This window comes from Chinchilla lanigera, unplaced genomic scaffold (assembly GCF_000276665.1).
Source record: "Chinchilla lanigera isolate Chin_1 unplaced genomic scaffold, ChiLan1.0 scaffold00016, whole genome shotgun sequence".
Lineage (NCBI taxonomy): Eukaryota > Metazoa > Chordata > Mammalia > Rodentia > Chinchillidae > Chinchilla > Chinchilla lanigera.
Window position 1 is genome coordinate 16,902,378 of NW_004955417.1, and position 14,078 is coordinate 16,916,455.

The 14,078-nt window shown below is 37.3% G+C and overlaps 1 protein-coding gene across 2 annotated transcripts in view; it reads left to right on the top strand.

Moving 5' to 3' along the window:
- The window catches only part of Pkhd1l1 (polycystic kidney and hepatic disease 1 (autosomal recessive)-like 1), a 146,385-nt gene that overhangs the window by 125,704 nt on the left and 6,603 nt on the right, over positions 1-14,078 (top strand). The window contains exons 69-75 of one of the 2 annotated variants that reach the window (XM_013512746.1): positions 2,396-2,628; positions 2,821-2,988; positions 4,343-4,500; positions 6,462-6,597; positions 10,082-10,426; positions 13,289-13,440; positions 13,871-14,017. In XM_013512746.1, coding sequence (XP_013368200.1) covers positions 2,396-2,628; positions 2,821-2,988; positions 4,343-4,500; positions 6,462-6,597; positions 10,082-10,426; positions 13,289-13,440; positions 13,871-14,017 — 1,339 coding nt within the window. Of the gene's footprint in view, positions 1-2,395; positions 2,629-2,820; positions 2,989-4,342; positions 4,501-6,461; positions 6,628-10,081; positions 10,427-13,288; positions 13,441-13,870; positions 14,018-14,078 lie in introns of both variants that reach the window. The other variant, XM_005381882.2, reaches the window with a different exon arrangement.

Sequence of the window (14,078 nt, forward strand, 5' to 3'; positions counted from 1 at the left end):
CTGTTTTCTCAGTTGATTTGTAAAAACTTGTCCTTAATGTGTACATTTTCACTATTTCTCATATACCATCAATAATATCATTAAACATAAAAGATATAAGAATCTGAAGTATGTTCCACATCAGTACATCTCCATTAAAAATCACTAAATGAAAGAGATATCTTTATCATTTCTTCTCTTTTTCTTATTTTTAATTATCTTTTGCTTTCCAAGTATTTTATCACTAGCACTCCAAAAATGTCAGAAATTAAATATTTAGCCCTTCTAATCCCTGTGATTATAAATACACAGAAATTTAGAACAGTGATTTTTGTGATGACAAAAAGTTAGTTGTCAAGATATTTTACTTAGATACTAGGCCATAAAAGAATGCAGTCAACAGCTCCTATTTTTTATAGACAGTACAGAACAAGAATTTTAGGTGCAAGACAATATTGGAGGAAACAAAAATTCTATCAGAAATCTGTGACTATTTTGAGTTTAGAAGCAAAGAGAAGGAATAATGTTTTATAATTCAATAGTCGTCTTTTCAGAGGAACGTAACGTTTCATAAATAGTTCGGCTTCATCCGATTTAATTTAGCTGACAGCCCAATGCTTACTCATTTAATCACTGATGACCTGCAGTGTTCTTTAATTCAATAGAAGCTCTCCTCACTAGACAGTTATAACCTCCTGTTACTTATCATTGGGTCTTCCAGATTTAATGCATAACTATAATTTGGAGAAAATTCTGCTCTTTGAAGTATACTTTCTTTGAGTTCGTGCTTCTAGTGGATGTTGTTGGTGCTCTCCCAGATCCTTACTAGGCAGACCCAAAATGCTCTAAATGTTGGCCCTTAATAGCATTCGGTTGCTCCCTTTTTCAGAATTTTGCTGTTATCCAAAGCCCTCCCAGCAGCCACTATCCTTGCATTCCAGAGAGAATGACCATCAGATTCAGGCGCACATTGCTGGGATCTTTGTCTTGAGCTAGCAACACCTGTAATGAATTTAGGTTGCAGAGGTTTCCAACAGATCAAATAATGCTGGTCTAAAGACTGCAGTCTCGTTTTCTTTTCCTTGCTCTGTGTGACTTCTCTCTCTTCTTTTTGGGAAGATTGCTTCCATGACTCACCCAAAAATCTACTTCTCAGGCTCTGCTTCTTGGGAAGTTGAACTAAGACTGCCTCTCATATCACTGCTGCCATGCGGGAATGCCACTGAACACTCTTCTCACAAACTTGTTTAGAAACGTGTTCACATACTTAAGTAGGAGACATGAGCCACAGAATGTATGTATGTACATATGTATGTATGTATGTGTGCATGTATTGCTACTGGGAATTGAACCCAGGGCCTTGCACATGCCAGCCAAGCGCTCTACCACTGAGCTACACTCCCAGTGTACAGAAATATTTATTAAAATTCCTCCCCCAAACTAGTAGATTATGGGCAAGGATAATACAGCTGTATGTTTCTATTAAACAAAACAAAAATAGAAAAATAGGCTAGATGGTACCTAGTAGATCTGTGTGTTCCACTATTATATTTATTGCTGTGATTCTGGATTTATTTCTATGATTCTATGATTCTGATTCTATTTATTTTTCCTCATACTACATGTCATAGTATTTTATAAGTATACTGTATGTCATTTGAATGTGTAGTACATTGAATCTTCAGAAGAGATTGTATTATATCAGGAAGCAATCAATCAACACTGTAGGTAAATCAAGAGGAAGCCAGAATACCATTCATGATTGAACTGAGTGACAGATTTACAGTGTTTCATTTCTTATAATCATCTGCAGAATGGTTATTAATATGCGGCATAAGAATCACAGTCTAAGTACATCTGTCTACACGCAGACAAATGTCTAGAAGAATATATAACAGTATGCAATTGGTAAAGAGCCTAACAGCTCAAGATAGAAAGGTGAAAGAAACTAAGCTTGTATTAAATACTTCTATTATTTTATAGTAAGCAATACTTACAAACTTTCAAGGTAAGGAGGGAGGGAAAAATAATAAAGGCTTTCTGGTAAACCTAGGGATTTTGTATATCTTGTACAACAGAAGGGCTTTCACCAGCTGTGTGGGAAAATGTTAATATTGTGAATAATGCACAAACAGGAAATCTGTCATTCCAGAATAGCAAAATGCAATTTTATATCCCATAGGTACAGCTTGTCATTTTGAAATGTTAATAAATTCATAACAGCCCAAATCATCACAATGGCAATGCAGACTTCATTACAATGCTATTTGCATGTGCTACTTGGTCCCACTGTAACTCTTTTCTGAAATAAGATTCAATCTATTTTTTTTTTGAGACCTACTCAAATACTCAAGTGTGTTCATATTGCTCTTTTAGAAGAATGAGCTAAATCATTCATTTTGCCTTTTTTCCCAAGTAAAGTGAATCCTTCTGACTGTGTAGACATGGTTTGTGATGCCAAAAGGAAGTCTTTTCTTAAAGACATGGACGGCTCTTTTCTGGGGAGTTCTGGTTCAGTGATACCTCAGGCAGAATACGAATGGAATGGGAACAGACAACTAGGAATTGGGGACTACAGAATCCCTGAGGTGATGCTCACATTCTTGAATGGAAGTAGAATTCCTGTCACTGAGAAAGCACCTTATAAAGGTTTGTTGGATCTTATTCTATTGTCAGATCTCAAGTTCATGAAACAAAAATGTTTTATTTTTAATAACGAATGTCCTCAGCTAATAACTTAGATGTTCTCCTTATTAAGCTTGCACAAGAAAAAGGTAGTATATGGATAATTTGTGAAGAGATTGCTTTTCATTGCTAACATGTATACACATGTATTTCTAGGAATTATCAGAGATGCAACCTGTAAATACATTCCAGAGTGGCAGAGCTATCAGTGCTTTGGGATGGAGTATGCAATGATGGTTATTGAAAGCCTAGATTCTGACACAGAAACACGAAGACTTTCACCAGTGGCTATAGTGAGCAATGGTTATGTTGATCTCATTAATGGTAGGTATTTGGTATAAGTGGACCAGAGTTACTTGAGTTGCTTAAAGCATTTATTGAATGCATGGAAGCATCTCATTATCATATAAAACTAGCAAACACCAGGACTGCTGGGCATTCTATGTGTAAGAAAAAAAATCTATGTGCAGGGGTGAGACATGACTCTATGGCAGTTCCCCATCCAGGAAAGCCAGGACAGTTATTTCAAATTGGCCATTTGAAGAAGGAGGGGGAGCTGGGGATATAGCTCAGTGGCACAGGCGCCTGCCTGGCAAGTGCAAGGTCCTGAGTTCGATTCTCGGTCCAAAAAAAAAGAAAAAATGAAGAAGGAGGGGGAGAAAATTTAGAGAAATATTGGCTTAAATATCTCCAGAAGTATAATTTTCCTTACATAAATTTAAAAACTAATATTGTATTATTTGGAATACTTACTCTTCTCAGCCTAATCATTTTTCATTTTCATGAATCTTTATAACCTTTTATTTCATCTCTCATATCTGATCCCTTTAACTTGCAAGAGCAGTCTCTGAAGGTCCAGAATCTAGGTCTCTTCCATTATTGTCTTAGGTAGCCTTAGTACAGAGGAAAGACAATGGTCTCCATAAGGATGCAGATCAACTTAGGAGACCAGGACTTTTTTTTTTTTGTTTTTTTTTTTTTTTGTTTTTCTCTGGTACCGGGAACCGAACTCACGACCTTACGCTTGCCAGGCAGGCGCTTTGCTGCTGAGCTAAATCCCCAGCCCCTGGAGACCAGGACTTTTTGAATGAATAAAATAAACTTCTAAAGGTCCTGAGAACACAGCAAGGGGATTTCCTGTGCATCCCTGAAATGACACTGGGGCTCAAAGATTATTCTTTAGGCAGGTTTTAGTGTTGAAGGGACACATTCCCTGAACCAGAGAGATTTCTTACTCTCACAGTATAACCACATATCAGACTATTCTAGCATACACTGAAATAGCTAAAACCCCACAGAGAAATACACATTTAAAAACCTGTTAAAGAGAATAAGATGAACTAAATCAGATATTCCGAAGTTTCATGACGTAAGCCTCCCCTCATTTTTGCCACCTGAGCATTCACTCCACTTGGTTTCTGTAGCCTGCAGTCAGCTCAGTTTTGAATGTTGCCTTTCAAGTTTTAGGGACAAGTTGCTTCTTTGCCCACCTTTTTCAGCCAAGGGGTAGGGAAAAGCCTGGATGGGCAGACAAGATGGTAGGATAGTTAATGGGTATGAATGCTGAACTTGCATTTGAACTCTACTGCAGTTTATTTTGGATATAGTTAGTCTTCATATTTTATGCTAATAACACTCAAAATAAAAGAACATGAACTTTCATGTTGCATGAATTTAGGCCCACAGGATCACGGCTGGTGTGCAGGATACACGTGCCAGAGAAGACTGTCCCTGTTTCATAGCATTGTGGCTCTGAACAAATCTTATGAGGTTTACTTCACTGGTACCACTCCTCAGAATCTTCGGCTGATGTTACTTAATGTTGACCATAATAAGGTAAGGCAAGATAAAAATGTTGTCTTAAGAGTTACTGTAGTCGATTTATTTGCATATATTTCTATCTGTAAGAATTACATCTCATTCCCTGTTCTAATATTATCAGCACTGCTCAATTTTGAAGGGCTCATTAAGATATTAGTAAAAATACTCTTAGCCTAGACAGTTTTTCTCAACCAAAAAATATATACAGGTACCAAACATCCCTTTCCTCAATATGCATTTGATTCTTATGCTCCATATATGAGGCATGACAATGATGCCTAAGGTTGCTATGATTAGCAAGCAAACCTGAATTTTTACAGAATCATACTGTACATCCCACTAACCTGATCACTTAGAATATATATTTATTCTTCCATAGAGCTACTATGTATATATGTCAGAAATATACCTTTGGAATTTAGTTCAGAGATTGCAGCATATTATTTTAAATATTTTGACAGCATCAAGTCTTTGCTATAAACTGAATTTACTTGGCATGATTAAATTTATATGCTATGCCAAGTCTTATAATTTACATTTTCTTTTCTATGAGTGTGGATCTTTAAAGGCCTAGTGTATAGGAATATGAAGACAGAAACTTGAAAAGGTGAAACCAGGAAGGGACAGATTCAAGTTGCTCAAAATAAAACCTACAAACTCCTCTTCAGCCCTGTCTTTCTCTCATGTTCTTCATGCAGTCCTTCTGTGAATTCTCTTGAGTGTCCCTTCAAAGTATGTGGAATCTGATCACTTCTCACCTTTTCCATTGCTACCGTCCCATAAAGCCAGTAGTATCTCTTCTCTGGATCAAGGCAGTCATCTTCCAACTCCTTCTCATCCTTCTACTTTGACTCTTCTATGCTTTTTTCTCACCCCAAAACCCAGATATCTGTAGCACATTAATTCTCGCCTCTGGTCATGCATCAGAACAGGTCTCTCTTCTGCCTCAAGCTGCAGCAATTTCCATACGAGTATTTGTACTAAAGTCAGAGTCCTCAAAGGATTACACCTGTAATCCCAGCACTCTGGAGAGGCTGAGGCAGCAGGATTACAAGTTTGAGCCCACTCTGGGAAACTTAGCAACATAATTAGAGGCCGTCTCAAAATTCAAAAGTAAAAATAAAAAAGGGTTAGGAATGTAGCCCAGGGCTTCTTCTATCCCTCCAGCCACCCTTGGCTTCTTGTTGTTTCTCAGTCCTCCACACATGTCACTGCCTTGTTTCAGATGTTGCATCTGCCTGGAACATTCTCACCTAGGTAGCTAACTAGCCCATCTCCGCAAAAGGCCGACCCTGGTCATCCTCACCATTGACTTTCCCAGTCTCTCATACTTTGATTTACTTTTTCTTTTTTCCATAGCACTTACCACATTCCAATGTGCTTCTGACTTTGCTCTTTATTATTTTTATTACTTATTGTCTCTCACCTCACTCTAGGATGGAAGCCTAGAAGACACAGTGGCTGTTGCCAGCATCGACAATAGCATGATATACAGGGAATATAAATGTGAAAAATGAATAAAATTGGATCACAGAGTACATTTATTTTGACTCATTTTATTAGTCTTATTTTTAAGTTCAAATTTTTCTCAGCCTTAAGTATTTTTTTTTTTAGCCTTAGGTACCTATTCCCATGTGGCCCATTTGTCAGTAATTGAAAGCCTATATTGTACTTCAATGTCTTTTAGTCTTTTAAAAGAACACGTTTCTTAATTTAGAGATACTCTGCTAATAATTTTTCTTATATTACACTCTTCTTCAGACAACCATCAGTGAAGGGTGAAGTTGTAAAGTCTGCCTTAATGGCTGAATGTAAGCCCATTTTAAATTTTTGTTCAATATTTGTCCTAAATCCATAAAATTTTGTTTAAATATTTTTACAGGTGTACACAGTTGAAGGACTTTTTAAGGTATTAAATTCTAAACATTCTGTCTTATCACTCTCTTAAAACACAAGAATGTTTTGTATTTTAACAGGCTGTTCTAGTTGGAATTTTTTATTCCACACTTCAACGTTTGGACGTCTATGTGAACAATTCACTGGTGTGTCCCAAAAATACAATATGGAACACTCAACGGAAGCACTGCGAACTTAAAAGGAATCTGTACGCAGGTATTTCCTCAGAAAAGCACGGAGCTCATGGTACTTGTACTTTAGTTATTTATAAAATCCTTTGTAATGTTTTGTTAACATTTAAAATTCCTTAGCCATTTATGAATACATGAGAATATAAGTTTTTAGTCACAATCCACGAAACACTAGGTTGTGTTCATTTATGACATTTTCCTGGAAGACCATTTGTGGTGGAACTCTTCTCTGTCTGCAAAAACAGATATGTGTTGTGTTCATGATGGACATATTTTTCTCTCTAAGAAGTTTTTATCTCCACAAACTTTGAATTTAATTATTCCTATGTCCAAAAGAGATCGTGCTCAGAAGTTTTAATTTATCTCTCTTTTACTGTTACTTCATGGATGTCAGCACCTAAATTACTTGGTAGTTACCAGAATTATTGCCGAGGAAGCCAATATAGAGTAAGCCAAATACTATGAGGTAAAAATGAAAATTAAACTTGATTTAAATGCAATAAATGGAAGAAGCTACTTAACCACTTAGCACTATCTGTAAAATCAGGATTTATCGCTGCTTATTTAAGTCTTTTTGTTAAACAGGATTCTAATGATACTGACATTACAGGGTTTTTCATTCCACGTGTGCTAGCTTTCCTTTGAAAACATGCTCCACAATTGTGGCTAACCATAGCATCAGTATGGCTGAAGATCATATTACAAGTTAGGCTTGAGAACATGTATGGGTGACCTTTAATCTTTGCGATTTAGAAAGCAAGTCCTATTTTTACTGTTTGTGTGATTAGTGAGTGTTTCTAGAGATACTGCTATGCCTCGGGCTCTGTTTTAAGTGCTTTGTTACTGTGTTGTAATAATCTTAGAAGGTAGGCATGGACGAGTAAACTGAGGTAGGGGTGGTAAAGTAATTTGTTAAGGCTTCTGTCTTAGTCTGCTCAGGCTGCCTTAATGAAATGCCACAAACTTAAACAACAGCAAGGTCTCTCTTGCAGATCTAGAGAGAGAGCCTGACATCTCAGTGCCAGTGTGGTCCGGTTCTGAGGCTTCTGGTCATGGCCAAAGCCACATTCTCGCTGTGTTCTCAGATCAGGGAGAAAGTCAGCGTCTCTTTTTCCAGGGGCACTCATTTCATCATGATGTCACCGCCCTCACAATCTGATCTAATTCTAGTTTCTTCCCAGAGGCCTCCATTTCTAAACATCATCATGGGGATTAGGAGTGCAGCATTTGAATTTGGAGGGAGCACAGTTCAGTCCGCAGCAGTCAGAAAGCTGTTACAGGCAGGGTAGAGACTTGAAAACAGCCTAGCTCTGAAACTCACACACATGACCATTGTGCTGTATTGACTCTTAGGCTAATAGAGTCGGACTTACCGCTTTGTATGATCAAATGATTGCACATATTTACAGCTTAGTTTTCATAAATTTTAAACTCTTAAAACAACACATATTGCACTGAGCACTCTCATTCAAAATTAGGAAAGTAGAACCCAACTCAATCGGCAGAATTTAATATGGATAATTGTTAATGCAGCTGCTGAGGCGCTAAACACAACACCGTCACTGCCCTCTTATAGGCAAATGTGGATATGGTTGTTATTTCTCTGTTACTGTTCTTTTAATGAAAGAGCATTGCATCCCCCACCTGTCCTCAGCTGGGAATTGAACTCAGGGCCTCAGGTAAATACGCTATGTCTGAACCATATCCCACCCAGTAGCAATGCTTTTAAGTGAAACTTTTGCTTTGGCCCTTGGAATGCAAACTACTATTCCTGTATTATGAATCTCTCTATACTTGTGTGCTTCCCTAAGTGTTCTGTTACGTATATCTCTGCTTTCATTGCTGTGATAACATGAGAAAGTTATCAAGAATGAATGGTGAATATACTTTAACAGTAGCTGGGGAGAATGCTCAATTTATGCACAGCACATATTTCAGATTCACATAATGTTTCAGCCAAATTACCTCTGGAGGTTATATTACTACATATTAAGGAAATTTATAGTAATAAAGAAGTGGCTTCTCCAAGCTGTCATCTGTTACTTTCATAAGAAACTCCCTCTTCCTAAAATCTTTTTTTTATTTTAAAGAGAGTAGTAAAAAAAAAAAAAGAACAATAGCAACATACCAGCATCACAGACATTAACAAATCAAAGCAAGAACATTAAAAGTGATGCGATTTCAAAACAAAATGATAGGAATTAACAGTGGTTGTTATATAACATATTGTTATCATCAACTGAGTTGCTCAGATTACTAGATGCAAGAATGTAAGAGTGTTCAAACGATTAAAGAGAATAAAAAATAATTATTAGATAAACCATTAAAGATAATATGGTTTCACTAGACAAGATGGTAGGCATTCACCAATGGTTGTTCCATTGCGTATTGTTGTCTTCAAATCAGTTGCTCAGATTACCGATATTAGCATGTGAAATTGGTCAAAATATAAAAAATTTTAAGCATTAACTGTTCCTTTCAATATACCATTAGACATCAGCAGTACAGTTATCCCAGCTATTCGTATATATATATATATATTTTTTTGCCTTTCTTCTTTTTTCTTTTTTCCCTCATCCCACTTGTTCCTTCCTTTGAGCAATTTCTTTCCCTTTCAAATCATCTATTGTACATTTTGAGTTTTACTTACTCTTTCAGGTTCCTACACCAGGGAGACAATATGATGTTTACATATGTGGGTCCGATTTATTTCACTTATGAGTATGGTCTCTAGTTTCATCCATTTACCTACAAAAGCCTCGAGTTTATTAATTTCCTGTTCTTAATAAAGTTCACCATGAAATGTTGCAAGGAGCTACACTTCTTATTTCACTACTGTTATAAATTCAACCTTGGGTTCAATGTGTTGGTGGATTTATTATCTCTTAAACATTGTTAGTATGCCACCATGAATCATAATATATATATTCAAATAATCTCAATCAACTTTACAAAATTTAATTTCCTCTGTGGGAACTGAATTAACCATAGATTAACCATAGTTTTTTTTTTTTTTCAGGTTTAAGATTCTTCTGAGATGTTTTAGTATATCCTTAATTTTTATTACATACATTTGTCCTTGGTTAAAATAGAAACAGCGAATCCTAACAGTATAGATTAGATGGCTATTAAAGTTAAATTTACATTTTTTAAAATTACAGACACTTCAATTGAAGCTTTAAAATTCTGAAGATGTAAATAGTGTTATAAGTATAGTATAAATTCCTAGGTTTATAATAAGATTTGCTTTTACTTTACTGGGTCTACAGCTGATTTTTTAAAAAATAAATTTAGTATATAGTGATTATGAATAGTAAAGGATTAAAGGATTGACTTCAATTTTGCACATCAGTTCTAGAGGATTTTTATTTCTGGTATGTGTACTTTCTTATGAAATGATATCAAACTTTTTTGAATTTTCTAAATTGAAACAAATATTAAATCACGTGTTATAATTGTGATGATGTAAATATATTTAACTGTGGTTTTGGCCCTTTTTTTCTTCATAGAGCAATTTCTTCCTAAACTGAATTCCATTATTCCTGGTGAAAACTACTTTGACAGGACCTACCAGATGCTTTACCTTTTGGTTAAAGGAGCTGCGCCTGTTGAAATCCACACCACCACGGTCATATTCATTTCTTTCCAATTACCTGCGGTAACAGAAGATGACTTCTACAGCTCACACAATCTGGTTAGAAATCTTGCCTTGCTCCTGAATATACCAAGTGACAAAATCCGAGTCAGCCAAATAATACCAGGAAAGAGCCTGAGAAGGAAAAGATCTACAGGACACTCAATTGAATTAGAGATTGGAGAACCTCCCATTCATTTCTTAAGCAATGACACCACAGGTATGAATAGTAGACTTTGAGATACAGGAATGTAATTACCAAGTCCACAGCCAGAAGTAACTTTATGCTTTTCATTAGTACATACTTGAAATATATAATGTTTACATTCATCTTTGGAAGGAGGTGCATATATTTAAATTTTCTTTTTATTTCCATTCCCCTCCCTCCCTCCCCCCTCTGTCTCTGTATAGCCTTCCCATTTACAAAACATCTATCGCCCTGTTTCTTATTATCTATCCTTTATTTTGTTTTTTAAAAGTTATTTATACTTTGGATTTGTCACATAAGAGAAGTTATGAGATAGTTAAGCTTGTGTGTTTGATGTTCTGATTTCTGCACTTAACATTTTAGTCTCAAAGTACATCATTTTCCAACAAATGATTCAAATGTATCCTTCTTAATGGCAAAGTAGTACTCCATTGTGTACAGAAACCAATTTTTTTTATCCATTCATCTGTTGATGGACATACAGGCCACTTCCAAGTTTCAGCTATCATGAGTTATGGTGCTACACACATGGGTATACATTTATCACTGTGATATGGTGTCTTTAAATTTGGGGGGACAGTACCTAGAACGGGGATAGCTGGGCCCAGTGGAATTTCTAGTGTTAGTTCGGGTCCTCCTAAACAAGGCCTCAGGGACTCTCACCGGACCATAACCTGAAACTTACAAAGGCCTAGAGACCCTTATCCTATTTTGAAATTGTGAGACAGTTTAAACCTCTATTTTGTTGTTATAATGATTAATAAATTAAACAAAGGGATTTAACCTAAAGTAGGAGATCTAGGAAGAAGATCTACCTAAGGAAATAACTTCATAGCTGTGAGATTAGGGACAAAACAAGTCTGACAGTGTGAGGAGGAAGCCTGTCCCTGAATCTATGTTGGTTCGAGGAGACAGAAAACACAGGATTTGGTTGCACCCAGATCCCTCTCTGGCTACATAGCTGACGTTCCTTCTTTGGCCCTGTACTTTCTTAGGGTTACAGGGTCAGCACTTTGGACTCTACATGCTTCACCTGTGAATTGAGTCTGGCTGTCACAGTGGGCCTGTGATGCACATGCAGATTATTCATCAGATCTTAGAAATCTCTCATAAACTCTTGTAGGTAGTGAGGTCCCAAACTTACATACCAGACACTGGATCCCCAAAGAAATTATGATTTATTTCCCATGTGTGCCCTTAATATTCCCATATACAACCCCTGCTACCACACCTCCTTAAAGCAATTTTAGCTTGTTAGATTTATCCAGATAGGTTTGAGACAGCCTAAGAACACGGACCATAGGGACAAGAAAGGACAAGCTCATGGAAGTTTCCCGGTGTCCTGGAATGGGATTGTTGAGGACTAAGAGACCTCTGGGCATGGAGATTCTTGGCTTCAGGAGTAAGAGAACTTCCAGTGAAATCTTTGATTTCCACATGGCAGTCAGCAGAAGGGATGCCTTCCCATTTCACTCTGTCAGAGGGAAGCTGGTAGCAGGGCAGACCTGACACTGTGCCAAAACCTGGCGAAGGCAAGACTAGGCCAGGGATGTACCGACAGGGCTCCCTTTGTACCACTGTGACTAGCTCACATGCACCCTCATACTCGGGAGGCCTTCTTGGAGAAGACCGTCCCAGAAAGAGTCAGAAGACAGGGAGAAATTGGAAAGACGCGATCAGTTGTCCAAAGAGGGTGAATCATGCCAAAGACACACTTTAAACTGAAATTCCCTGACCTGTGGGTTTCAAAGCATCATGTGAGATGCACCAGCTAAGAGCATGGACCGCTTCCTGAGCACACTAAGCTTCCTGGTTTAGCCTTAATGGAAGAAACTCAAGAATTTGAGTCCTCAATGTACGACTTTGGGTATAGACGATGCAGAGTGCTTAGGAACCAGGGCAAAGCAAGGCCTGCAGGACATCCGAACATTACCCTGATGACAGGTTTTGAATGACTCTTTTGCTTATTGTGTATGGGGTGGAGCAGAAAGGGACAAGAATGGAAAGGAGAGTGAGTGTAAGCTGTTTTAGTAACACCACTGAGGATAGCGCTGGCTGGGACCTTGACAGCGGGGTAGCGAGAGTTAGATGTTGGTAATTGATTGGCTATGGTGGGGCAGAGAGGTAGAGTAGGGGCGATCAAGCACAAGTACGGGCTCTGCTGAAAGGAATAGGATGCCTGCAGGTGCCGCTTCACAAGCTAATGAGAACCGTGGGCAGTACATTTAAGGGGAAATCTCTGTCATGGCCTGCCATGCTAGAAGAAGAGAACAGAAACTACATGCAGTGTTAAAATTAAGCTTAAAAACTGTCAATGTCCAAAGTAACTAACAGCTTGTTAGTAATTTAATGAGCACTTTAGCAACATGTTAATATACATCTGGATAATGTAATGGATGTTAATTATTCTTTTTTTTTTTTTCGGTACCGGGAATCGAACTCACAACCTTACACTTGCCAGGCAGGCGCTGTGCCGCTGAGCTAAATCCCCAGCCCCTGATGTTAATTATTCTTTCATTCCAAAATTAACGTCCTATTTTTAAAATGAGGTGTGATGACAGAAATGCACAGTAGTACTGCAGAAGAAAGGACATGGGAAATATTTAGATGTATTTTCTCCCTATGCTTTTGTTTATTTTTTTGGTTTTATCTACCTTTGGTTTTTTTCCCTTTAATTCCAGCTCAAAACATTCTACTGAATTATTTTCTTTGCTTCATTAATATGACTGTCATGTTTCTCTTAGGTGCCATTAGAAAGCCTTAGAATTTTGCAATGGGATGGAACAATGCAAATAAAAGTAAAATTAAAAAACTCCTATATGTTCTCACAATTCTATATTCTTATAACCCAAATATAATACTGTTTCCCAATAGGTCAGATGAAATTGTCTGAGCTTCAGGAAATTTCCGGTTCTCTCGGACAAGCTGTAATTTTAGGAAAAATCAGTAGTGTCCTTGGATTTAATATTTCTTCCATGTCTATTACCAATCCTATACCCAGCCCAAATGATTCTGGCTGGATTAAGGTAAGAACATGCAACTGAAAAACATGTATTTTAGCTATTTATAATATGCTTTATTTCTTATTTGAACTCTCTTTTTCTTCTTTAACACAGTAATTTAGAGGTCAAGGCTTTCTAATTCATTTTTGACTCTTTTATGGCATCATTAAAATGAAAACAATGTAGTTTCAAAAAAATAAACTAGATACTAGAAGTATCTTTTAAAAAACTATGAATTCTGCTATGGTTTGCTTTGTGTTTATAATAATAAACTTGTGTGTTTATAACAGTGTTTCATATGTGTGATTTGGAGGAAATATTGGACTGAGACTAATTTGAATGTTGAACCTATTTTTAAATGAACAATACATACATTCCACTCAGCCTGGCTGAGCATTGCTGGGGATCGCAGTTTGTCATAGGAAAACCATTCTCTTCCTCCTGTCCCTGCCAGGTGACTGCCCAACCAGTTGCCAGGTCTGCATTTCCTGTTCACTATGTGGCCCTGGTGTCCTCACTCTCTGTGGTCACCCAGCCAGTGGCGGCACAGCCGGGACAGCCATTTTCTCAGCAACCTTCCATAAAGGCAGTGGATCATGAGGTAAGTCACAGCTCAGCATTCTCCCTCGGCAAGGAATCGAACTATAAATTCTGAAAAGGGA